Below are 27,789 nucleotides of genomic sequence, written 5' to 3'. Positions count from 1 at the left end.
GCAGATGCCAAATTGCTGGCAAAGATTCTGGCCACCAGAATAGAGGATTGTGTTCTGGGAGTGATCGAGGAGGACCAGACGGGTTTCATTAAGGGCAGGCAACTGAACACACATGTGAGGAGGCTCCTGAATATTATTATGATGCCCTCGGAGGGGAGGGACTCAGAAGTCGTGGCTGCAATGGATGCGGAGAAGGCCTTTGACAGAGTGGAGTGGGAGTCCCTATGGGAAGTGTTCGGTAGGTTTGGATTCGGGGAGGGATTCATAGGGTGGGTCAAGCTACTGCATCAGGCCCCTATAGCGAGTGTGTCCACGAACCGGCTGAAGTCGGAGTATTTTAGATTGCACCGAGGGATGAGGCAGGGGTGCCCCCGTCCCCGTTGCTATTTGCCCTGGCAAATGAGCCGTTGGCCATAGCGCTTAGGACTTCAAGGAACTGGAAGGGGCTGGTTCGGTGGAGAGGAGCACCGGGTTTCCCTCTATGCGGATGACCTGTTGTTGTATATTTCAGACCCACTAGAGGGGATGGGGAGGTCATGCGGATACTGGGGGACTTTGGGAGCTTCTCTGGGTACAAGTTGAACGTGGGGAAAAGTGAGCTGTTTGTAATCCACGCTCGGGGTCAGGAGGAGAGACTGGGGGAGCTCCCGCTCAAGATAGTGGAGAGGAGCTTTCGATATTTCGGTATACAGGTGGCTAGGAACTGAGATGCCCTACACCAGCTCAACTTATCTCGGCTGGTAGAGCAGATGGAGGTAGACTTTAAAAGGTGGGACATGCTCCCGCTTTCCCTAGCGGGAAGAGTGCAGATGATGAAGATGATGGTTCTTCCTAGATTCCTGTTTGTTTTTCAGTGCCTTCCCTTTTTTATCCTAAAATCCTTTTTCAAGCAGGTGAACAGGATTATCACTGGATTTGAGTGGGCAAATAAAACCCTGCGAGTCAAAAGGTTATTCTTGAAGCTTAGCCGGGGGGAGGGGAGGGTTGGCACTGCCGAACTTCTGCAGCTACTATTGGGCGGTGAATGTGGCCATGATTAGGAAGTGGTTAATGGAGGAGGGGTCAGCGTGGGGGCGGCTAGAGGTGGCGTCATGTAAAGGCACCAGCCTAGGGGCACTAGTAACGGCACCGCTGCCGTTCTCGCCGGCGCGATACACCATAAGCCCGGTGGTGACGGCGGCACCAAGGGTCTGGGGTCAGTGGAGGAGGCACAGGAAGGAGGAGGGGGCCTCAGTTTGGACCCCGATACGGAACAACCATAGATTTGCTCTGGGCAGGATAGATGGGGGGGTTTCAAGGCTGGTATAGGGAAGGTATTAGAAGGATGGGGGACCTGTTTATAGATGGGATTTTTCCCCAGCGTGCAGGCGCTGGAGGAGAAGTTCGGCCTACCCCCGGGAAATGTTTTCAGATACCTCTAGGTTCGGGTCTCAAGAAACAGGTGGGGACATTTCCGCTGTTACCCCCTCGAAGGATACAGGACAGGGTGGTGCCTGGCATCTGGGTAGGAGAGGGGAAGGTGTCGGACATGTATGAGGAAGCCTCAGTAGAGGAGCTGAAGGGCACGTGGGAGGAGGAGCTGGATGAGGGCCTATGGGCTGATGCCCTGGGCAGGGTGAATTCATCTGCATTATGCGCCAGGCTCAGTTTGATTCAGTTTAAGGTGGTGCACTGGGCTCACATGACGGCAAGAATGAGCAAGTTTTTTGGGGTAGAGGACAGGTGCGCGAGATGTGCAGGGAGCCCAACGAACCATGTCCATATGTTCTGGGCACTTAAAGAATTCTGGCAGGGCTTGCCGAGGGCTATGTCCAGGATTTTGGACACTTGGGTGAAGTCGAGTCCAACAATAGTGATATTTGGGATGTCGGAGGATCCGGGAGTGCTGGAAGCGAAAGAGGCCGAGATGTTGGCCTTTGCCTCCCTGGTAGCCCGGAGGCGGCTCTTGTTAATGTGGAGGGACTCGAAACCCCCGAGCGTGGAGACCTGGGTTATCGATTTATGGCTGGGTTTTTCAGCCTGGAGCGAATAAAGTTTGCCTTGAGAGGGTCCTTGATGGGGTTCTCCCGGCGGTGGCAACCTTTCCTTGATTTTCTAGGGGAGCAGTAAAGTGTCGTCAGCAGCAGCAGCAATGGGGGCGGGGGGGACTTGTTGATATAATGTGTTTTTTCGCTTTGTATAATGATAGCAGCCACCTTGTTTTGTTAAATATTTTTCATTTACTGTTCTTTTTTTTTTTTTGTTATGTAAAAATCCTGGTTTAAAAAAAGTGTTAATAAAAATAATTTAAAAAAACAAAACAACAACCCAAATTAAATAACCTCCACCAATTTAGGAAACCACAGGATTTTTTTAATTCATCATGGGACGTGGGCATCGCAGGCTGGGCCAGCATTTATTTCCCATCCCTAATTGCCCTTGGAGGGGGCAGTTAAGAGTCAACCCAAGTTGCTGTGGATCCAGAGTCACCGGAGATTAGAACCTGGGTCCCCAGAGCATTACTCCGGGTCTCTGGTTTACTAGCCCAGTGACAATACCACTGTGCCATTGCCTCCCTATGCTGTCTATGTAAAAATTCCACCCAAGCCCACACCTCCACCCTATCTCCATAACCCAGTAACCCCACCTAACATTAAGGGCAATTTTGGATACTAAGGGCAATTTAGCATGGCCAATCCACCTAACCTGCACATCTTTGGACTGTGGGAGGAAACCGGAGCACCCGGAGGAAACCCACGCAGACACGGGAAGGACGTGCAGACTCCGCACAGACAGTGACCTAAGCCGGGAATCGAACCTGGGACCCTGAAGCAATTATGCTAACCGCTATGCTACCGTGCTGCGTGGTGAGACCCACACAGACTGGGAGAAGGTGCAAATTCCATGTGGACAGTGACCCGGGGCCGGGATTGAACCCGGATCCACCGTGCCATAGGCAGCAGTGCTGACCACTATGCCACTGTGCTGCACCCCCCCCCTCTCTTTGTAGCTCCAAAGAATAGTCCTATAGACATGAAACGTTAATGCTCTTTCTGCCTCAACGGATGCTGCCACACTTTATTATGGGGTTGTGAATCCTTTCCACCTCCAAAATAGTATCCTAGTCTGACCAAAACTAAGTAACAATCAGGTTTAGATAAGGTTTGGATAGAAGATGATCAAACTAGATAGTAAAATAATGTGAAAGACTGAAATATATGAGCATGTTGTACGATACCAGCATCTTCTTCTTCCTTCCCCCCCCCCCCCCCCCTCTCTCTCTCCCTCAGCCCCCTCAGTTCTCCTTGAAGAAATCACACCTCTGGGTGAACCCCTCTACCGACCCCCACAAAGTGAGCTTGATCTACTCCAACTGCACTCATCAATGCCCCTGACTTCAGCGGCTCTTAGCCTGGAGACGGTGTTGGTGGGACTATCTGGGAGGCAAAGGCCAATACATCAGCCTCTAACCCCACCTGGACTCCCAGATCTTCCGACACACAAAATGTCGCCACTTTCGGACTCGGGGGCCATCCCCTCAGCCTTGGACATGCGCAAAACATGTGGATGTGATTCGCAAGTCCCCCGCACACCACCCAAAACTGTGTTCCACCCCCTGCTTATCTTTGCCACTGTCGTGTGGGACCTATGATGAGGCTTAACCTCACACACAACGAGAAGAAATCCCTCACCTGCATGTACCTAAAGCTGTTTCCCTTGGGCAACTCATACAATTCCTCCAGCCCCACAAACTTGCCCCCTATAAACAAGTCCCGAAAGTATTCTATTCCCACCTACTGCCATCCCTGAAACCTTGCATCCAGCCCCACCGGTACAAACGTATGATTGTCGCATATCGGCTCCCACAACAACATGTCTTCCAGCCCAAAATGTTGCCTCCACTAACTCCACACCCGTAATGCCAAAACCACCACTGGGCTCATGGAGTACCTGACCAGTGAGAACGGAAGAGGTGCCAACAGCAGTGCCCTCAAACCCTTCCCCCGACACAATGCTGCCTCCATCCGCTCCCAAACCATTCTCTCCGCAACAGCCCATTGTGTTGAAATTGTTTATCTGGACAAATTAAATCATTGTAGTCAAACTTTCTACATCACCTTGATGCTCTGGTGTACAAAACATGTTGCGCATAATGTGGATGGAAGCATAAAAGATTTTTTTTTTTTTCCCATAAATTTAGAGTACCCAATTATTTTTTCCAATTAAGGGGCAATTTAGTGTGGCCAATCCACTGCCCTGCACATCTTTGGGTTGTGGGGGTGAAACCCACGCAGACACGGGGAGAATGTGCAAACTCCACACGGACAGTGACCCAGGGCTGGGATTCAAACCTGGGACCTCGGCGCCGTAGGCAGCAATGCTAACCACTGTGCCACCGTGCTGCCCAAATTTAGAACGATAATGCAGGGGCAAAACTATGATAAATTGGCAAGTAGGAGACCATCCATTTTGGTCCTTCGATAGATTTCTAAATTGTGAAACAGCAGGAATGGTGGGGGTCCATTCACGGATCATTAATACATCACAAACAGATAGAGAAAATACTCAAAAAGGCAAATAGAATGCTGGGCTTTATATCTAAGGGACTAGGTATGCAAAACCCTATTTAGACGGCACCTGGAGCACCCTGTTCAGTTCTGAGCATCGCACCTTAGAAAGGATCTACTGTCATTTGGAGGGAGTGTAGGATACATGTACCTGAACACCCAAGGGAGGAATGATTACACAAATTAGTGTTGTGTTCTTTTGGCATTTAGAAGGTTAGTGGGTGATTTGGATGAAATTGAAGAGTAATTTCATCTATTCTATTTCCATTGGATGGGGAATCTGACTAGTGGGCACAGTCTAGTCTTGGTACATTTTACTCTTGTCAAGCAACATTTGACAATGAGGCACTTGAGATTTTAGGGCAGATGGCCAAAGAAGCAGATTTTGACGAGGGTCTTGAAGGAGACGAGCGATAAATAGGCAGATCATTTCATGGAGGGAATTTAAGAAGTTTGCAGCTGAAGGCAGGGCCCTCAACCGTAAAGCTGTTAAAATTGGAGGAGTGAAGATATGAGGGTTTTGGGGCTGGAGGAGATAACCAAGATAATTTCCTTTCTCTTTACATAGGATAAACTCTTTCAAAACAGGCCATTCAGTCCATCCGATGGATAGATATCCAACAGTGCAGCACTCTACTGGACTGGTGTGTCAGCCGAGATTTTGTTCAAGTACTAAGTGTGACTTGAAACCCACAACTTAATGACTCTTGCGGCGAGCGTGCTACTTGAACCTTTGTCATAATTTCGAGGAGATGTGTTTTCCCTCTGACATACACTTGTGACATGGGAGACTAGGCAATTTTGTTTCCTATTTTTTAACTAACGTGGATCTAACGTTGCAACGTTGACTTTCCAGTATAAACTTGGCTGAATGTAATTATATTCATTTTTCTCCTGGGCAACATTCGGGTAAGTATGGTTAAAAATAAAATGGTTGGAACAAACAAAATGCCTTCCAGGAAAAATGAATAATTTTCAGCCTTCAGATCCGTCAGAAGTAACTTTTTATACTAAAAGGTGATAAACAGAAACTGATTCTCACTTGCCATCTATACTAGCAAGTTCTGCTGTAGAAACACAGTTTCTCCCAGAATCTAGCCTATGTAAGTGCAGAACTTGTAATTCGCATCTTTCCTCACTTAATGATTCTATAGTTCTTTTGAGGGTTTCACCGTAAGCTAACCCTTTCTGTATTGTTTGTTTTTTCCCTCTGGATTCAACTAACTCGTCACATTACAAACTAAACAATGCAACGTTTCATATCATAGCTTCAGTCGGTTGCTGAAGGAAACTTGTTTTCTCGTCCCTTTTTTTCTTTCACTTTCTGTGCTATACATTGTACTTGAAATGTCTGTTGCGGGAAGAGCAAGCGAAGATTTTAAATACCCTGATTTACATATCTTAAGTACTGAAAGGTTTTATGGAATGGTGTAGAAATTTTACAAAATCTAACTTATTTGGATATCCTGTGGAGTACTTGACCTGACAATTATTAGATGAGGAAAACCATACCTGGATGTTATAGGTTGACTCTTGGGGTGAAATTCCAGCTCCTGACAGCTTAACAGGCTCATTGAGGCCAATTAAAAGGAGGGTTGAATCCACCTCAAGCTCCCCACATGCAGCAAGGACTAGTTTAGGTGTCTGGTTGTATCTTTGCAGCACTGCTTGTGGCCAGGAAGAAAAGGAATGGTTCCTCCTGGCCCAACAAGCTACTCATAAAAATCCTCCTCCCCACCCCAACCAACCTTCCTAGCCATCATCAGACCCCACTACCACCTTGATGTGTTACAGTTCACTCCGAGTCAGAGTTGCTGCGGCAACCTGTACTTTTTACAGGCATGTTGTAGAGTGGAGCTATGGAGAGTGATGGTAGAGGTCCAACATTCTTCCCATAACATGACTGACCAGTAAACTCCCCCACTTTTACTTCATGCCAATGTGTTGGAAGGATTTGTAGGTTGATGCCCAACCTGTTTGACCTTGTTATGAACGTACCTTCCTTGGCCATCCAGTCCTCTGATGGGAATTGAACCTGAAGCTTCTGGCTCGAAGCAAGGACACTATCCACTTGTTTGCTGCAAGATCTTGTCACTAAGTACCAGAGGCCAGTTTAAAAAGAAATCTGCAGGACTTTTGGCTGGTCCATTCTTCTGGGTTTTGTGGATCTCGCACAGCATCTCTGCATGGAATTTGCCTCCAGACTAAATTCCAGGCTTGTGTACTAAAGTGGTGTAACCATATCCCTTTGTTCTTTACTACTTCTCATTTTAACCAATTTCTTGGATTATTTGCTTTTCAGGTGGTAGATTATATTTGCTTTTCAATTGGTAGATTAAAGCAGGCACGTTCTTCACCTTCTTTCATTCCCCTCCATCTCATGTTTCCGTTGCCCATTGGATAGTATACACTGATTGCGACTACACCTTGGAGACGTCACAACCTATAATCTGTCTACAACTCTACATTCTAGCATTTCTTACCACCAATTTGAGTTTCTGCGAGATTAATGACTCCCAAGATCTCCCCAAAAAATTTGTAATCTGCTCCTTCTGGAATGAAGCAGATAGTTTCATTCAAATGGGGGAGTGTGCACCTGCGTGTCTTGTACAGCTCGAACAAGATAGCTCTCTCGATAGGGACTCCAATAAATGTTGGCTTTACAAATGAAAATGCATAACCAGCTTTTTTCTGATCCTCAAAACATTTAAACATCAAAGCATTCTAAGATGTCACAAAGCTTTTGGAGAGCTGGTGCAGACATGGTGGGCCGAATGGCCTCTTCTGCACCATATTCATTCTGAGCTTTTCATTTTCCTCTCTGGTGACTTCCATAATAATCCACCAAATTGCTGCTGTACTGAGGCTTTTACTTTAGGTTGTCATTTTAATGTCTGGTATGAGTTGGAATGAAACCCATTAGGATGCAGGTGTTTTTTTAAAAAGTCCGATTTCGGCTGGTACTAGAGTACTGGACTGAATACAGTCTGGATCAAATTTGTTACCTTTTTCTTGCCCCCCCCCCCCCCCCCCCTCACCTATTGGTTACTGTAACCAAATTAACATTAGTAACCATGAATAATTTTTATTTAGAAACATTTCACTTTAATGAACATTAATGTGCCAAATGCTGGATTAAATATTTCATATCTTGGAAAAACAATTGCCTGTGTCCAGAGGATCTGATGCAGCCAGGAATGCTTTTTCAGTAATGTTCTGACAACTAAAATCAATAATGGCCTTTTATGAAATTGGATTTGTTGCCGCCTGTAATACTGGGATAATACAAAGATGTTTACCATGGCTGTTTGCAAGAGCATAATTATTCTGCTGTTTGCTCAATGTGCATTAAACAATTTTATGGAAGAAACTATCCAGGCAACATCTGTCTGCAAAATTCAATCGGTTTGCTCACAAGCAGACTCTTTCTTGTGATGACTGGCTCCTCTGTTTAATGATGACTGCACTGGCAGGAGAGGAAACCATCAACTCATCTTCTGAACCAGTTGGTGCTGTCTCGTCTAGTTTCTATTCTTCCCTCTCCGCTGCCTTTTGATGGACCATCTTTCCATCGCTGAATTGCCCTTTTGGTTCGTCAACTGTAAATGGCGATACTATAGATCCTGATTCTAGTTGATTCCTGACTACCAACGGTGGATGAGACCCTGAAGTCGGCATTACTTGGGCTGATGGCAGCAGGGTCTCCACCCACCATCCTCCTTCCTGATTACATTTTCATCCCATTACCATTATAGGAGGGAAATCGTAAAGATGCCACATTGATTCAGTTTGGATACCAGCACCAACCAGTATGGTTATGGTTTTTTATGGAGTTCCCCCTGCCTGGAGTTGAGAATGTTGAGTGATCTAATGAAAATTATTTAGTGTTATGATTTTGTTCGGAGCATTTTTTTCCATTGCTTGGTGCAATTGTAATTGGGGGCGGGTGGCGAATGGTCACCGACTAAAACGGAAGGTTAAAAACAAGTTTTGAGGATGATTAGAGCGTTCACTTTGCACAAGCTGTCAATTGAAAAGTTACTCTGGGAAAATAAAGGTAATTGGGAATATGCAGGAGAGTAGGATTATAATAGGTGACTTATTGAGAAAAACACTTGTGCAGTCTTGATGGGACAATAGGCCAGATTCTGTGCTGGAAAGTTTGTTCTTTAATAAAATGAAGGAAAAAAACTTAAAATTGGAAAACATGGGAATCAATCAAAACAGTTCTGCGAATTAAGCACTTGTGAAATGTCAACTTTACACCTACCAGCCTGCTGTGTAATTATAACACTTTATTTCAAGGTTCATTATTTATTCAATATTCTACGAATAAAGAATTTATCCTTTAGTGGGAAACACTGAGCAAGTTTCCCACTTTGGTGTGAGCTACTCTCCATCCCTCTGTTTTAAAGCATTGTAAGCAGCCTCCGTTTTTATGTTTCCTCCTGTTGATCTTCGCAGCTGTGTGCTTGCTGTTCTCCATTCCCATTTTAAAAAAGATTTTCAGTATTTGTTTTGTTTATTAATTGGTCTGTGCACTTCTTTGTAAACCTATAGGAAGCCTTGTGCTGGATCATGTTACAGATGTTGCTATCAAGCTCAACATTAAATACTGCATACTCTCTTATTTGTAGTCGTCTTTCACTGAATTGCCATGGTAACCGCCCATGGTCTCACATCTGGAATTTTATCCTATTGGCAAGAGGTTCAAAGTAGATTAGTTTCCAGAGATTGCGAAGATATGAAATGCACCTCCCAGCTGTAGGTCAGAATAAGAATTCTGTTCTGTCCAGGGACTCGCTCTCTCTCTCTCGCGGGGCCCAATCTTTACAAAGCAATTGACCAGTGTTTCCTGCTGGCCTGAAAAGCCAAGGCCTTGAGAGAGCCACCTCCATCAACCTTTTGTCAACCCTGTGAGTTAGCTGGAGTGATGTTTGAGCATTAACGATTCTGAGGTTTGGAGGGTGGTAGTAGCAGCACCCCACGCGCAACGTAGGAAGCTGCTACCACCACCCTCTGATCCCCAGCATCCGCACTCTTAGAACATAAGAACTAGGAGCAGGAGTAGGCCATCTGGCCCCTCGAGCCTGCTCCACCATTCAATGAGATCATGGCTGATCTTTTGTGGACTCCGCTCCACTTTTGGGCCTGAACACCATAACCCTTAATCCCTTTGTTCTTCAAAAAACTATCTATCTTTATCTTAAAAACATTTAATGAAGGAGCCTCTACTGCTTCACTGGACAAGGAATTCCATAAATTCACAACCCTTTGGGTGGAGAAGTTCCTCCTAAACTCAGTCCTAAATCTACATCCCCTTATTTTGAGACTATGCCCCCTAGTTCTGCTTTCACCCGCCAGTGGAAACAACCTGCCGCATCTATCCTATCTATTCCCTTCATAGTTTTATATGTTTCTATAAGATCCCCCCTCATCCTTCTAAATTCCAATGAGTACAGTCCCAGTACTCAACCTCTCCTCATAATCCAACCCCTTCAGCTCTGGGATTAACCTAGTGAATCTCCTCTGCACACCCTCCAGTGCCAGTATGTCCTTTCTCAAGTAAGGAAACCAAAACTGAACACACTACTCCAGGTGTGGCCTCACTAACACCTTATACAATTGCAGCATAACCTCCCTAGTCTTAAACTCCATCCCTCTAGCAATGAAGGACAAAATTCCATTTGCTTTCTTAATCATCTGTTGCACCTGTAAACCAACTTTTTGCGACTCATGCACTAGCACACCCAGGTCTCTCTGCACAGCAGCATGTTTTAATATTTTATCATTTAAATAATAATCCCTTTTGCTTTTATTCCTACCAAAATGGATAACCTCACATTTGTCAACATTGTATTCCATTTGCCAGACACTATCCCATTCACTTAGCCTATCCAAATTTCTCTGCAGACTTCCAGTATCCTCTGCACTTTTTGCTTTACCACTCATCTTAGTGTCATCTGCAAACTTGGACACATTGCCCTTGGTCCCCAACTCCAAAGCATCTATGTCAATTGTGGGCCCAACACTGATCCCTGAGGGACACCACTAGCTACTGATTGCGAACCAGAGAAACACCCATTAATCCCCACTCTTTGCTTTCTATTAATTAACCAATCCTCTATCCATGCTACTACTTTCCCCTTAATGCCATGCATCTTTATCTTATGCAGCAACCTTTTGTGTGGCACCTTGTCAAAGGCTTTCTGGAAATCCAGATATACCACATCCATTGGCTCCCCGTTATCTACCACACTGGTAATGCCCTCAAAAAATTCCACTAAATTAGTTAGGCACAACCTGCCTTTTATGAACCCATGCTGCGTCTGCCCAATGGGACAATTTACATCCAGATGCCTCGCTATTTCTTCCTTGATGATAGATTCCAGCATCTTTCCTACTAGCAAAGTTAGGCTCACTGGCCTATAATTACCCGCTTTATACCTACCTCCTTTTTTAAACCGTGGTGTCACGTTTGCTCATTTCCAATCCGCCAGGACCATCCCAGAGTCTAGTAAATTATCACTAGTGCATTTGCAATTTCCCTAGCCATCTCTTTTAGCACTCTGGGATGCATTCTATCAAGGCCAGGAGACTTGTCTACCTTTAGCCCCATTAGCTTGCCCATCACTACCTCCTTAGTGATAACAATCCTCTCGAGGTCCTCACTTGCCTCATTTCCATCAGTCAATGGCATGTTATTTGTGTCTTCCACTGTGAAGACCGACCCAAAAAACCTGTTCAGTTCCTCAGCCATTTCCTCATCTCCCATTATTAAATCTCCCTTCTCATCCTCTAAAGGACCAATATTTACCTTAGCCACTCTTTTTTTTTGTTTTATATAGTTGTAGAAACTTTTACTATCTGTTTTTATATTCTGAGCAAGTTTACTCTCATAATCTATCTTACTCTTCTTTATAGCTTTTTTAGTAGCTTTCTGTTGCCCCCTAAAGATTCCCCAGTCCTCTCGTCTCCCACTAATCTTTGCTACTTTGTATGCTTTTTCCTTCAATTTGATACTCTCCCTTATTTCCTTAGATATCCACAGTCGATTTCCCCGTTCTTCCTTTTTGGTGGTATAAACCTTTGCTGAGCACTGTGAAAAATCGCTTGGAAGGTTCTCCACTGTTCCTCAACTGTTTCACCATAAAGTCTTTGCTCCCAGTCTACCTTAGCTAATTCTTCTCTCATCCCATTGTAATCTCCTTTGTTTAAGCACAAAACACTAGTGTTTGATTTTACCTTCTCACCCTCCATCTGTATTTTAAATTCTACCATATTGTGATCGCTCCTTCCGAGAGGATCCCTAACTATGAGATCCTGAATCAATCCTGTCTCATTACACAGGACCAGATCGAGGACTGCTTGTTCCCTCGTAGGTTCCATTACATACTGTTCTCGGAAGCTATCACAGATACATACTATAAACTCCTCCTCAAGGCTGCCTTGACCTGACCTGGTTAAACCAATCGACATGTAGATTAAAATCCCCCATGATAACTGCTGTACCATTTATACATGCATCAGTTATTTCTTTGTTTATTGCCTGCCCCACCATAATGTTACTATTTGGTGGCCTATAGACTACTCCTATCAGTGACTTTTTCACCTCACTATTCCTGATTTCCACCCAAATGGATTCAACCTTATCCTCCATAGCACCGATGTCATCCCTTACTATTGCCCGGATGTCATCCTTAACTAACAGAGCTACACCACCTCCCTTACCACTCTGTCCTTCCGAATAGTTTGATACCCTTGGATATTTAACTCCCAGTTGTGACCATCCTTTAACCATGTTTCAGTAATGGCCACTAAATCATAGTCATTCACGATGATTTGCGCCTCAACTCATTTACCTTATTCCGAATACTACGAGCATTCAGGTAAAGTACACTTATGTTGGCTTTTTTACCTCTGTTCTGAATCTTAACACCTCGATCAGTAACCTCTCCTAAGTTATATTTCCTCTTAACCTTTCTCCTAATTTTCCTTGTCATTGAACCCATATCTTCATGTAACAACCTGCCGCGTCGCTTACCATTAATGTTTTTACTTCCCGTTTTATTCCTTTTAGTATTCCTGGTCCTATTCACTGAGCTCCCCTCAGTCACTGTACCTTATACTGTCGCCCTTTTTGATTTTTGACTATGGTTTCTCTGCCTTACACTTTCCCCCTTACTGCCTTTTGTTTCTGCCCCTGTTTTACTACCTTCCAACTTTCTGCATCGGTTCCCATCCCCCTGCCACATTAGTTTAAACTCTCCCCAACAGCTCTAGCAAACACCCCCCCCCCTAGGACATCGGTTCCAGTCCTGCCCAGGTGCAGACCTTCTGGTTTGTACTGGTCCCACCTCCCCCAGAACCGGTTCCAATGCCACAGGAATTTGAATCCCTCCCTCTTGCACCATCTCTCGAGCCACACATTAATCCTACCTATCCTGACATTCCTACTCTGACTAGCTCGTGGCACTGGTAGCAATCCTGAGATTGCTACCTTTTGAGGTCCTACTTTTTAGTTGAACTCCTAACTCCCTGAATTCAGCTTGTAGGACCTCATCCCGTTTTTTACCTATATCGTTGGTGCCTATGTGCACCACGACAGCTGGCTGTTCACCCCCCCCCCCCCCCCCCCCCCAGGATGTCCTGCAGCCGCTCCGAGACGTCCTTGACCCTTGCACCAGGGAGGCAACATACCATCCTAGAGTCTCGATTGCATCTGCAGAACTGCCTGTCTATTCCCCTTACGATTGAGTCCCCTATCACTATAGCCCTGCCATTCTTCTTCCTGCCCAGCTGCGCAGAAGAGCCAGCCACGGTGCCATGAACCTGGCTGCTGCTGCCTTCCCCTGGTGAGCCATCTCCCTTAACAGTATCTAAAGCGGTATATCTGTTTTGCAGGGAGATGACCGCAGGGGACACCTGCACTGCCTTCATACTCTTGCTCTGTCTTTTGGTCACCCATTTTCTATCTCCCTCAGTACCTTTCACCTGCGGCGTGACCAACTCGCTAAACGTGCTATCCACAACGTCCTCAGCATCACGGATGCTCCAAAGTGAGTCCATCCGCAGCTCCAGAGCAGTCAAGCTGTCTAACAGGAGCTGCAACTGGACACACTTCTTGCACGTGAAGGAGCCAGGGACAGTGGACATGTCCCTGAGCTCTCACGTCGCACACGAGGAGCATGACATGGGTCTGAGATCTCGTGCCATGTCTTAAACCTTTGGTTAACATCAACAACTACAATTTCCCCTCACAAAAAAATACGAAGAAAAAATAAATAAATATACCAATGAAAAGAAAAAGAAAACAGAAAAACTACTTACCAGTCACTTACCAGGGATAAAAAGCACCTCCTCACCCAGCTTCGAATTCCCACCTAAATTCAAATTCCCAAACTCACTCTTTGCTGTCTCATTCTGGCTTTGTGTTCTCTGGCTCACTGGGAGTGAGTTACAAGTTGCTCTTTTTAAATTGGCCTGAGTTGACTCCCCTCCCCTACCTGCTTTTAGATCAAGGTAGATTTAAAGTGACTGACACTTAACTGCCAACCAGGTATGTGAGTGGGTGGGGCAGCCCTTGTTAACCTGCACTGCACAATTCTAGATTTAAAAAAAAAATATTCTTATTAAAGTTTTCAAACACAATTTCCCCCCCTTACAAATCAACAAAAATGGTAATATGATAACTGATAGTTCACTATTTTATTTCAACAATGTTATCTAACAAAATAACACAAAATAGTGCTCCCCGCCCCCCCCCCCCCCCCCCTGCCCCCTCACCCCATCTAGAACACAAACAATTTACCCCCCCCCCCGGGCTGCTGCTGCTGGCTATCTATTTTCCCCCTAACGTTCCGCTAGATAGTCGAGGAACGGTTGCCACCGCCTGGTGAACCCTTGAGCCGATCCTCTCAGCGCAAACTTCATCCACTCCAGTTTTATGAACCCCGCCATATCATTTATCCAGGCCTCCACGCCGGGGGGTTTCGATTCCTTCCACATGAGTAAAATCCTACGCCGGGCTACTAGGGACGCAAAGGCCACAATATCGGCCTCTTTCGCCTCCTGCACTCCCGGCTCATCCACTACCCCAAATATAGCTAACCCCCAGCTTGGCTTGACCTGGACCTTCACCACCTTCGAGATCACTCCCGCCACTCCCCTCCAGTGCCGGACATGACCAAAACAGTGTGGTTCGCCGGGCTTCCCCTGCACCTCCCGCATTTGTCCTCCACTCCGAAGAACCTGCTCAACCTCGCTCCCGTTATGTGTGCTCTATGTAGCACCTTACATTGGACCAGGCTAAGCCTGGCACACGAGGAAGAGGAATTTACCTTCGTTAGGGCATCAGCCCACAAACCCTCCTCAATCTCCTCCATGAGCTCTTCTTCCCATTGTCCCTTCAGTTCTTCTACCAGCTCCTCCCCCTCTTCTCTCATCTCCCGGTATATTTCGGACACTTTGCCCTCCCTGACCCACACCCCCGAAAGCACCCTGTCCTGGATCCCTTGTGTCGGGAGCAGCGGAGATTCCCTCACCTGTTGTCTCGTGAACGCTCTCACCTGCATATACCTAAAGATATTCCCGGGGGCAGCTCATACTTTTCGTCTAGCGCTTCCAAGTTCGCAAACGTCCCATCTATAAATAAGTCTTCCACTCTCCTAATTCCTGCCCGGTGCCAGCTCTGGAACCCTCCGTCCAACCTCCCTGGGGCAAACCTATGGTTGTTCCTGATCAGGGACCACACCGAGGCTCCCAACACACCCCTCTGTCGCCTCCATTGCCCCCAGATACTTAATGTTGCCGCCACCACTGGGTTTGTGGTAAACTTTTTCGGGGAGAGCGGTAGTGGCGCCGTCACCAGCGCTTTTAAGCTCGTTCCTTTGCAGGACGCCATCTCCAGCCTTTTCCACGCCCCCCCCCCCTCTATCATCCACTTACGGATCATCGCCACGTTGGCGGCCCACTGGTAGTCGCCCAAATTCGGCAACGCCAGTCCCCCTCTGTCCTTGCTACGTTGCAGGAATCCCCTCCTTACCTTCGGGGCCTTCCCTACCCACACGAAGCTCATGATGCTCCTATCTATTTTTTTGAAAAAGGCCTTAGTGATCAATATAGGGAGACATTGAAACACAAATAGGAACCTCTGGAGGACCATCATCTTAATCGCCTGCACTCTGCCCGCCAGTGACAGCGGCTGCATATCCCACCTTTTGAAATCCTCTTCCATTTGCTCCACCAGCCGAGTCAGATTGAGTCTGTGTAAGGTTCCCCAGCTCCTAGCTATCTGAATCCCCAGGTATCGGAAGTTTCTTTCCACTCTCCTTAGCGGCAGGCCATCTATCCCTCTACTCTGGTCCCCAGGGTGTATCACGAAAAGCTCACTCTTCCCCATGTTAAGCCTATATCCCGAGAAATCTCCAAACTCCCTCAATATCTGCATAACCTCTATCATCCCCCCCCCCCCACTGGATCCGCCACATATAGCAGTAGGTCATCTGCGTAGAGTGACGCTCGGTGTTCCTCTCCCCCTCTAACCACCCCTCTCCATTTCCTGGAGTCTCTCAGCGCTATGGCCAGTGGTTCAATTGCCAGCGCGAACAGTAATGGGGACAGCAGGCATCCCTGTCTTGTTCCCCTATGTAATCGAAAATACTCCGACCTTTGCCGATTTGTGACTACACTTGCCATTGGGACCCCATAGAGGAGTTTAACCCAGCTGACAACCCCTCCCCGAACCCGAACCTCCTCAGCACCTTCCATAGATATTCCCACTCTACCCTATCAAATGCCTTCTCTGCATCCATTGCCGCCACTATCTCTGCCTCCCTCTCTGCTGGGGGCATCATTATCACCCCCAATAGCTGTCGCACGTTGACGTTCAATTGTCTCCCCTTTACGAACCCTGTCTGATCTTCGTGCACCACCCCCGGGACACAATCCTCTATCCTCATTGTCAGCACTTTTGCCAGCAACTTGGCGTCCATATTTAGGAGTGAGATAGGCCTATAAGACCCGCATTGCAGCGGGTCTTTATCTCGCTTCAGGATTAGTGATATCGTCGCCTCCGACATTGTCGGGGGTAGGGTCCCCCCTTCTCTGGCCTCATTAAAGGGTCTTACCAGCAGCGGGGCCAACAAGTCCACATATTTCCTTTAAAATTCCACCGGGAACCCGTCGGGTCCTGGGGCCTTCCCTGCCTGCATGTTCCCCAGCCCTTTGAACAAACAAAGAACAAACAAAGAAATGTACAGCACAGGAACAGGCCCTTCGGCCCTCCAAGCCCGTGCCGACCATACTGCCCGACTAAACTACAATCTTCTACACTTCCTGGGTCCGTATCCTTCTATTCCCATCCTATTCATATATTTGTCAAGATGCCCCTTAGATGTCCCTATCGTCCCTGCTTCCACTACCTCCTCCGGTAGCGAGTTCCAGGCACCCACTACCCTCTGCGTAAAAAAACTTGCCTCGTACATCTACTCTAAACCTTGCCCCTTTCACCTTAAACCTATGCCCCCTAGTAATTGACCCCTCTACCCTGGGGAAAAGCCTCTGACTATCCACTGATTGGTCACCTCGTCCACCCCAATTGGCGCCCCCAGGCCTGCCACCTCCTGCTCCTCCACCCTCGGGAACCTTAGTTGGTCCAGAAACTGCTGCTTTCCCTCCGGGGGTTGGGACCTATATAACCTCTCGTAAAAGGTCTTGAACACCTCATTTACCTTCCCTGCTCTCCGCACCGTGGTTCCCGTTTCATCCCTAACTCCCCCTATTTCCCTCGCCGCTGTCCTCTTTCGAAGCTGGTGGGCCAACAGGTGACTCGCCTTTTCCCCATATTCATATCTCATCCCCTGTGCCTTCCTCCACTGTGCCTCTGCCCTCCCTGTGGTCAGCAGGTCGAACTCCGTCTGGAGTCGTCGCCTCTCCCTGTATAGTCCTTCGTCCGGGGCCTCCGCATATTTTTTTATCCACACTCAAAATCTCCCCCAGTAATCTTTCCCTTTCTTTGGCCTCTGTTTTACCCTTGTGAGTGTTAAAATCCACCCCCCCCCCCCCCCCCCCCCCCCCATTACCAGGTTTCCTACCTCCAGGTCCGGGATGCGTCCTAGCATCCGCTTCATAAATCCTGCATCATCCCAGTTCGGGGCATATACGTTGACCAGCACGACCTCCATTCCCTACAGTCTGCCACTCACCATCACATATCTGCCCCCGCTGTCCGCTACAATGTTCCTAGCCTCGAACGACACCCGTTTCCCCACCAGTATGGCCACCCCTCTATTCTTTGCGTCCAGCCCCGAGTGGAACACCTGTCCCACCCATCCTTTCCTTAACCTAACCTGGTCCGCCACCTTCAGGTGCGTCTCCTGAAGCATGGCCATGTCTGCCTTCAGTCTTTTTAAGTGCGCGAACACTCTGGCCCTCTTAATCGGCCCATTTAGGCCTCTCACGTTCCACGTGATCAGCCGGACTGGGGGGGCTGCCCGCCCCCCTCCCCTGTCGACTCGCCATCACCCTCTCTTGGCCAGTCCCACGTCCCGGTTCCGCTCACCCACCCGTCACTCAGGTGGCGCCCGCCTCAACCACCTTTTCTCCTACCAGCTCCCCTTCGATCTCCGCAGCAGCAACCCAGTTGTCCGTATTTCCCCCCCTCCCCCCCGCTAGATCCCCATCTAGCATGGTTACTACCCCATATTGCTACCGAAAGTCAGCTGACTTCAACTGACCCCGGCTTCTCCCGCTCTCTCCTTGACCCCCCCCCCGTGTGAGGAACTCCCATCCTCCTTGCGCCTATCTTTCCGCCATCATGTAAAATGATATAGTGTAGATTTATTTGTTCTTAAGGGCAGCACGGTAGCATTGTGGATAGCACAATGCTTCACAGCTCCAGGGTCCCAGGTTCGATTCCGGCTTGGGTCACTCTCTGTGCGGAGTCTGCATGTCCTCCCCGTGTCTGCGTGGGTTTCCTCCGGGTGCTCCGGTTTCCTCCCACAGTCCAAAGATGTGGTTAGGTGAATTGGCCAATGATAAATTGCCTTTAATGTCCAAAATTGCCCGGGGTGTTGGGTGGAGGTGTTGGGTTTGGGTGGGGTGCTCTTTCCGGGAGCCGGTGCGGGCTCGGGGGGCCGGGTGGCCTCCTTCTGCACTGTAAATTCAATGATAATCTATGATTAATCTAGGACAAAGGTTCGGCACAACATCGTGGGCCGAAGGGCCTGTTCTGTGCTGTATTTTCTATGTTCTATGTTCTATGTCTCTGGTGCGGGAAAAGAAAAAGAAACCCCGCGCTTTCTAGTGCCATCCCGCCCCCCCATGGCGCAGCTCCCCCTACCGCCCCGCTCCCATTCCCTGTCCCCTGCCTGTGTCTCTTCTTCCTCCCCCACCGGCGCCCACATTTCTCAGTGTCCCCCCCCCCTCCCCAATTTACACCTCCTATACATCAGCATTTTTGTTTCCCCTCCAACATCATCAGTCCCTCAGTTCTGGTCCAGTTTCTCTTTTTGAATGAAGGTCCATGCTTCTTCCGACGTTTCAAAATAGTAATGTCTGTCCTGGTGCATGACCCACGATCGCGCCGGCTGCAACATCCCGAACTTCACTTTCTTCTTATGCAGCACCTCCTTGGCTCTATTGAAACTCGCCCTCCTTCTCGCCACCTCTGCACTCCAATCCTGATACACTCGTATCACCGCATTCTCCCATCTGCTACTTTGTACCTTCTTGGCCCATCTCAGAACCACCTCTCTATCATTGAAGAGGTGAAATCATCGCCCTAGGTGGTTCTCCAGCCTTTGGTCTCCTCGCAGGGACCCGGTGGGCCCCTTCCACTTCCAAGGGGCCCGAGGGGGCCTCAGCTCCCATTAGCGAGCGTAGCATTGTGCTCGCGTAAGCCCCGCCGTCAGCTCCTTCCACTCCCTCAGGAGACCCAGGATCCGGAGGTTCTTTCTCCTTGATCTGTTTTCCAGGACTTCAATCCTTTCAGTGCACTTCTTATGGAGCGCCTCGTGCATCTGCATTTTGACCGCTAGACCCAGGATCTTGTCCTCGTCCATTACCTTCTGCTCCACCACACGGAGCTCTATCTCCTGGGCCTATTGTGTCTCTTTAAGCCCCTCGATTGCTTGTAGCATCGGGGCCAGCACCTCCTTCTTAAGCAGCTCCACACACCGTCTTAAAAATTCGTCCTGGTCCGGTCCCCATGTCGCCTGGGCTCCCTCCGCCGCCATCTTGCTCCTTTCTTTCTTCTGCCCCTGTCCTCGAGGATTCTCCAAGATCTGGCCGCCGCCGCCGATTATTTTCTTTTCCGCTGGGGGGGGAATCCCTGTTGCCTCACCCCACACCGGGTTTCGTCATGAAAGAATTTCCTGTTGGGGCTCTTAAAAGAGCCCGAATGTCCGTTTGAGCTGGAGCCTCCGAAACGTGCGGCTTTGCTGGTCATTGCCGCAACCAGAAGTCGCACAATTCTAGATTAATTTAAATTAACTTAAACTCCTGAAATTCAAAAGGAGCTGACTTACTGATTTGATTTGATTCAATTCCCACCCAGATTCAAATTCCCAAACTCACTCTTTGCTGTCTCACTCTGGCTGTGTCTGCTCTGGCTCACTGGGAGAACTCACTGGGAGTGAGTTACAAGTTTTAAATTGTCCTGAATTGACTCCCCTCCCCCACCTACTTCTAGATCAAGGTAGATTTAAAGTGACTGACACTTAACTGCCAACCAGGTATGTGAGTGGGTGGGACAGCCCTTGTTAACCTACACTACACAATTCTAGATTAATTTAAACTCCAATTTAAAAGGAGCTGACTTACTCATTTGATTTGATTCAATTCCCACCTAGTTTCAAATTCCCAAACTCACACTTTCCTGCCTCACTCTGGCTGTGTCTTCTCTGGCTCACTGGGAGAACTCTTATACTCAGTAGCAGAATACTAGGCCCCTGTTTGGTCAAGATCATCGCACACGTGCACGCCCAGCTGAATTCTACCATGCATATCATTACTGGAACACTACGCTCATCATCACTCCTCCACACAACCAATGCCTTGCAATACCTCTTAAAATGATAGGCAAAGTTCACAATCATAAACACTCCATGCTGATCTACAGCCCACCCAAAGTACAACTCTCATCAAGAAGGCCGATCTGGAAAAACTCTCCCACATAAGACTTCCTACACAAATTCCATCGAGACAAATGAATGTGAATCATTGAACATGACAAACAAGTACCTGGTCTCAAACTCAACCCATCAACTGCCCAGTCTTAACCTTTCATGGAAAGAGTGGTCCACCCCTAACAGACTCCACACCGGCCACGTCCCCTGCTTGGCCAACCTCCACAGATGGGGTATTAATGCCAGCCCCCTACTTGGGAGCGAGCAAACTATGCACCACATCACAGAAGAATGTGCAATCCACAGACTCAGCTGAGGCCTATCCGCACTGAACAAAGCAGGACTGGAAGAAAATGCTTGGCTTGGGGACTGTGCATTCGCTAAATAAATAAACTAGCTATGCTACTGTTAAGTGTTGGGACAGTTATGAGCACTTTCACTGTAACCACAATGCCTACCCATAAGTGTTCATTTTAAACAGCCCCTAGCTGGACTGATGACCTGTTCATCTGACAAATGAGGTCTTTCCTCAATTTGCTCTTTACATTCCTAAAAGGTATCCTGCAACCAAGTTAGGGTTGTAAATTGCAATAAACTTTTTTTCTAGCAGTTTCATCTACTGGCTTGTCCCACATTCCAGCAGTTAACCAGCAAATCCATCCTTCTGATGCATTGCATTCTAACGCTTAACGCCAATTTATTATTACCCAATGGGATGATGCTTGATTGTCAGCTAAATGTTTGTCTTTCCTGTTGTTCAATATTTTGTATCTGGGGGAAAAAAAGGAAAGTTCAGTTTTTAAAATGCCAATGATATTTCTTCAGGGTTACACAGAGCAACCTTTAGCTTTCAATTACTGGAGGCATCAGGCCAACCCTGGAGAATTAGCTCGCCTAAACACCGTGTGCTCCCATTCCAACTTTGTCTCATCATGATATAATCTTATTGTCAAGCCTGATGTTCCTTCAGGCATCAGTAGAATCAATTTATGCTTCGGTTTTAGTGGAAGCCACTGGTAATCTTCAATTTTTTATAGTGAGCGAGTTGTCTCAAATCATTTCACAAGGGGGAAATGGTTACCTCCTTGTATCTGCTACACTCCTAGGTACCTTTTTATCTGTTATGTTTGTACTGAGCTTTGCACTTGGTGGATTTGGGAGCCCTTTGGGCTCCTTCCAGATTATAGTATCCCTTTAAGTTGGATTCTAACCTGTAGTTAATCTAACTGAGTCCTCCTGCTGAGCCACTGTAGTTACAAGTGGGTTAATATGACTTGGCCCTGGGTCTGGCACACTTTGCTTGGAGCAACTTCAAGAAAAGATTCATGACAATGATGATCTTCGTCCCTGGGACCAGTTATGTAGATCGATTGGAAAAGTTGGGGCTATTTTCCTTAGGGAAGAGCAGCTTGAGGGGAAATTTTGGTAGAGGTATCTGGACAGAGTAAATAAGGCAAATGCTCCAATTGGCAAAAGAAGGAAAAACCTTTTTTATGCAGCGAGTGGTTAGAATGGGGGATGTAGTGTCTGGGGGAGATTCAGCCGAGGCACTCGAGAGGGAATTGGATTGTCAACGGTGAGGGAAGAACGTACAGGACTATGGAGAGAAGGCAGGGAATTGGCACAAACTGAAGAAACTGCCACTGGGAGTTCCAGAGTAACACATCCAATAAATCATCCCTGGTTTGCTGAGAAGAAAACAGCCAATCTTCCAAGTTTGCTACTTGTAGTTCCCTCCCAGCATCGGCTCAACCTGTTAACTTTGTCTGCAAAGGGAAACTCCAACTCTTTGACTTCACAAGCCATCACAGCTTTTAATCCATCTGCATTTTAATCTTTATCTGTATTTTTGTGAATCAACTCACTTTTATTCAGTTTTTTAATAACCTAACTTTTTTTATCTTGTTTAAGAATAAAGCTTGACTCCTGGGTTATTTTTTAATTGAATACTTGCAAATTAAATGCCCTGCATGCACACCTAACGCAACACTGTGATGAAATGCCTTTTGTGTGTTCGGGACATGTTGTCATTGGTTCTCTTGCCAACCACCTTAAATTGGTGCCCTCTGGTTCTCTGCCCCTCCACCAATGGAAATAGTTTATCTCTCTTACTCTGTCCAGACCCTTCATTTTGAGCACCACCTCTATCAAATTGCCCCTTCTCTCTTCTCTCAGAACAGTCCCAGCTTTTCCGACCTCCATGTAACTTGAGGTGCCTCATCGCAGGAACCATACCCAAAATCGTTTTTGCTCCCTCTCTAATACTAACATGCAGTCCGTTCTACAGAGGAATTCTTGTTATCGATTTCAGGAACATATATAGGTCCCAGCGTGGAATCACAAATCACCTTATTGTGCTTCATGGCTTGTATTCATGTTGATATTCCTTCATCAGATATCGAGTAAAACACTGTTTCCCGTTGAGGAGGTTGTTAATTGTTGTGTCTTGTGTTTTGAAGTTTAATTGTTCAAGGTTCTTGACTATTGCAATGGCGAAGAAAGATGCCCCATATATTGAAATAATGGAATTATGTGACCCCCCCACCCCTCGCCTTCATTAAAACCAAACAAAGGTCCAATCGGAAGAAACAAATGTCTTGAATAAAAAAATGCTGGATAGTTCAATCAGGCAACATCTGTGCAGAGAAATCAAATTAACATTTCAGGTCCATAACCTTTTCATCAAATGTCTGACAGTTTGACAACTTGATGAAGCTTAAAAGTTTTGGATTGTCAGGCATAAGAAGTAACAAGTAAATTAATTGTTTTTTCTGGTTGCAGTACTGTGTGAGAGCTGGAACAATATATGGACAAACCTAAATGCATCGTCTGGATTTGGGTGCATCTGTGTAGAGTTTGAAATTATTACTCTTCTTGGGTGAAGCCAGTTGCTTTTGCATTCCGGTTGTACTACAAAGGCTGAGCAGCTAAGCCCCAATGCTGTCGGCGGTCTGGGCTGAGTTATCTGATCTCGGACCCTGCAGTTAGCTGGGCTATGCGACTTTACACCTCAGTGGAGCAGAGGCAAGGCAACCAAAGTCCCCATTTGTGATTGGTATAGAAACAGGATTAAGTTGATCTGAGAGCACTTTCAAAACATGGGTCCTATCACTTTCATGTGGGTTTGCCCCCCTTCCCCCTTCACAGGCTGATCAACTACTGCAGTAGTTTCTTTCCCCAATGCCACACCTTCGACTTGTGAATGAGTGCTCTTGTCTTCTGAAACTGTCTATTGTGGGGATTCTGAAACCTTGTTTTGCAGCAGCTTTCTCCCTGCAGAGGACCCCTGCTCCACCTCCCAGTTTGCCCTTGCTGCTTGTCCACTTCTTCATGCTCTTGCTTCTCCAATCAGATTCCTCTGTCCCACATTTGAAACTCCTCCAATCGCAGCTGCATTTTCCCCCTGCTCTCCTGAGGCTTGATAGTCCTCAAACGTTAAACTCCACATGCAAACTAAGACCTAAGACTGGGTGGAAAGGTGTGGTGGCCAGCAATGCAGCAGGGTTGGATGAGGAATGGGTGACTGACTGGGAGATGGAGCAACACGGTGGCACAGTGGTTAGCACTGCTGCCTCACAGCACCAGGGAGCTGGGTTCAATTCCGGCCTTGGATCACTGTGTGGACCTTGTGTGTTCCCCCCGTGTCTGTGTGGGTTTCCTCCAGGTGCTCCGGTTTCCACCAACTGTCCAAAGATGTGTGGGTTACATGGATTGACCATGCTAAATTGCCCCTCCGTGTCCAGGGATGCGTAGGTTAGGTTATGGGATTACAGGGGTGGACGGGGGAATGTAAATGGGTAGCTTATTCAAAGGGTTGGTGAAGACTCAATGGACCTAATTACCTCCTTCTGCACTGTAGGGATTCTATGGAGAAGGGTGATTGTGGCGATGCCAAGAAAATGGGTGAAGACCTGGTTCAGTATCTTTCACAGCAAGCACCTCAGTGTAAAAAGTAATGTCTAAATAGCACAAACTGTAGAGGCTTTTTATTTTTATTTTTTGCACACCAGAACCTTTCCAATCATACTGCAACACCCATCATTGCAGATTCCAGTACTACCACTATTGTACTCACAAGAACAGCTGGATATCAAATTTGAAATTCTTCAGCCAGTTTGCAGCCACCTCATGAGCCTGGGGCAGCGTAGTGAGACCGCCACTGAAATACAGGTCGGGGCACTTGTCAATTTATATGGACCATGGTTTGTACTTCACCACAGTATCCAAGGGTGAGTCACAGTGTCCCCAACCGAAGAAAAGATGTTGCAGCCGGGACAGACTCCAGTGCGAAACATGTACAGTTTGACCCATTCACTGCGTAGAACGTCAAAGCCTTGGATTTCCAACATGCGATCATCAACCAAGTGCTAATTCTGGGCTGTGTTGTTGGTGTTGGGCAGACTCCAGTGCAATCTGTCCAGCTGTTTTCTGCTCTTATCATATCATCTGACTTTGCTGTCGTGTGAGCAGTTTGCAAAACAGAAGTATTTTATTTCCTTTATTCTCCACATATCACACATGGCAAGAAAATAGAACGTTTTAATGTTATTGTGGAATCAAGGTGTATACCACAGTCATTGTGGCCCAGGCAATCGTCGTACTTAAATTGGGGAAAAACGCTGATGTAAATATTAACAAATAGTGGCATCACCGAACTTGCGGATACCACAATGTTTGTTTGTCTCAGTAGGAGCATAGTTTAATAAATTTTCTGTACCTGATTGCCAGACTGCTAACCTTTGTCAAAACTTTGACAAGAAGTCATTCAGGCTCGAAACATTAGCCCGCTTCTCTCTCCACAGATGCTGTCAGACCTGCTGAGATTGTTTGGTATTTTCTGTTTTTGTTTCCGATTCCAGCATCTGCAGTAATTTGCTTTTCTATATTGCTGGACTGCTGTTGCTTTGCAGCATGTGCCAGAAATGTGCCTTTAGTGTGGACAATTCTAGTATTTTTGTCGAAGGTTCTTTGAGTAGTAAAAAGGAGTTGGTCAAGATTATTCAGAGGCCAGTTTTAACCATGTTTTCTTAGCTGCCAAAAGCAGAACATAAATGGGTTTTAAAAAAAAAACTTGATGTAGTTCAGCCGTAGCTTGTTTGTCACATTTTTGCATCCTGTTTTCTACAGGTCTGCTGGTGGGAGCTTTAGATGCAGTGCTGGACTCGAATGCCCGTGTTGCCCCATTCCGAATTTTGTATCAGATGCCAGGATCCCAGGTGTATTGGGCCATAGCTTGTGGTATGTAAAACCTGTGTAAACGTATCCTATTGCAAGTTTTTCTAAACCATATTATTACATTTCAAAGTATGCCATAGAATATAGAGTTCAAGATCTTATAAATGTGCAAGAAGCTTGGTTTGCATTAATAAACACTGGACAGTTAGTAGAGTTACATAGAAGTTGACTAGTTTTGTACTTAATCTGAGCAGCTACGCCTGTATGATGTTGGGTTAAAATTTTTGGATTTGACATTTGAACTTCTGCTTTCTCCACTTAGCCTGAGAAGTGACGTTGTTTCCTTTAGCACGGCATTCTACTCTAAATGGATGACCAATTTGCAAATTAGTTGATAGTGTATAAATGGAAAATGTGAGTAGCAGGGTAGAGTAAAAGAATATATCTAAAACGTGTTCCAGGTGTTCAAAGGCAAATCGAGGATAAGGAAATTAAAACTAACCTCTTGAACAGTTGATTAAAACCTAAACAATTTTTTTGAGTGGTCCTGCAGTTTTGAGTGCTAAAGGTTCAAATGGAGCTTAAGTTTATTTATTGAAAATTATTTCTGATGTAGAAATAATAAATAAGTCTGTTAATATCGGAGTCTTTCCAGCTGCCTTCCTAAGTGTACATTTTCTGACTCAAACAGGCCACAACCCTCTTTGCAACCTCACCCATTTTATGGAAGTACTTCCACTGAAGCCTCCATTTAGCCCCGTGCCATGTTTTAGAGTAATTATAGAAAATGGTGTACCTGTAAAAATCAGCCAATTTTGCTGGAAAGCATTTCTGATATTCATTGAACCTAAGTAAATTGGTACTTTTTGTCAAAACTCTTAAAGTTGCAAAGTGCTGTTTAGTTGTAAGAGCAAAGTTATGATGACTTACTATAACTCGTCCCAAAAAAAAATTATATTCTTATAAATTGGTTGAATCTTTGCCTGGTGAGGAAAATCCAAATCTCATTGCCAAGGAAGCAGATCCAGTGTCATTAGGGGTATGTCGAGGATCTTTAGACTGGGCAGCACGATGGCACAGTGGTTAGCACTGCTGCCTCAGCACCAGGGACCAGAGTTCGATTCCAACCTCGGGTGACTGTGGAGTTTGCATGTTCTCCCGTGACTGCGTGGGTTTTCTCCGTGTGCTCCGGTTTCCTCACACAGTCCAACGATGTACAGGTTATGGAGATTGATTATGCTAAATTGTCCCTAGGTGTGAATAGGGCAGGGGAGTGGGCCTAGGTAGTGTGCTTTTTCAGAGGGCCAGTGCAGACTTGATGGGCCGAATGGCCGCCTTCTGTACTGTAGGGATTCTGTGATTCTATGATTTAATCAACTCTTTAGCATTGCTATTTTCACATCCATTTCATTAGTTGTAACTTTGAAATTCCGCTGGACTTGAAGTGCTGAGGGGAAATAAACAGTTGTAAATGTCTAGGCATAGACATGTCACTGTATCCAAAATGTCAACATGTCTCTTTTTGCAAATCATCCTCTAAAGGTGCCACTGTGGAGGAAATCCATCTACACTGGGAGTGGTTAGAACAGAACCTTCTACACACCCTCACAGTATTTGATAATAAAGATGATGTTATTAGCTTTGTTCATGGCAAAGTAAAGGTAAGTGCAATATGGAAAAGATTGTTGTGAACAATTGAGCTCATTAAAATAAAAGCATTGACCTCTTCTGGGACACTGCAAAGTGCTAGATAATATCAAATACAGTTTTTGGCACTATGAACTTACAAAAGGTAAATGGGTTGCAGCAAACAACATTGGATACCCTATTTGGTGTAAGAATATGGAGGTCCATTTATTTTCCCAGCATCAAGAAAGGTGCATTTTATTTAGTATCAAGTTGGAAGAAGCAAAGTGCATTTAATGGACAAGCAATTGAAT

The 27,789-nt window shown here is 46.4% G+C and overlaps 1 protein-coding gene across 4 annotated transcripts in view; it reads left to right on the top strand.

Annotated features, from left to right (window-relative positions):
* Nucleotides 1-27,789, top strand: part of LOC140391760 (TBC1 domain family member 8-like) — a 165,998-nt gene that overhangs the window by 21,924 nt on the left and 116,285 nt on the right. For all 4 annotated transcript variants that reach the window (XR_011935165.1, XR_011935166.1, XM_072476603.1 and 1 more), the window contains exons 2-3: nucleotides 25,802-25,912; nucleotides 27,392-27,510. Coding sequence is in view for 2 of the 4 variants with exons in the window: in XM_072476603.1 (XP_072332704.1) it covers nucleotides 25,802-25,912; nucleotides 27,392-27,510 (230 nt within the window). In the remaining 2 variants the exon portion in view is untranslated. The remainder of the gene's footprint in view (nucleotides 1-25,801; nucleotides 25,913-27,391; nucleotides 27,511-27,789) is intronic.

This window comes from Scyliorhinus torazame, chromosome 15 (genome assembly GCF_047496885.1).
Source record: "Scyliorhinus torazame isolate Kashiwa2021f chromosome 15, sScyTor2.1, whole genome shotgun sequence".
In the NCBI taxonomy this organism is placed as follows: Eukaryota; Metazoa; Chordata; class Chondrichthyes; order Carcharhiniformes; family Scyliorhinidae; genus Scyliorhinus; species Scyliorhinus torazame.
Note: the sequence above shows the minus strand (reverse complement) of the source record. Positions and strands in the feature narration are given on the sequence as shown.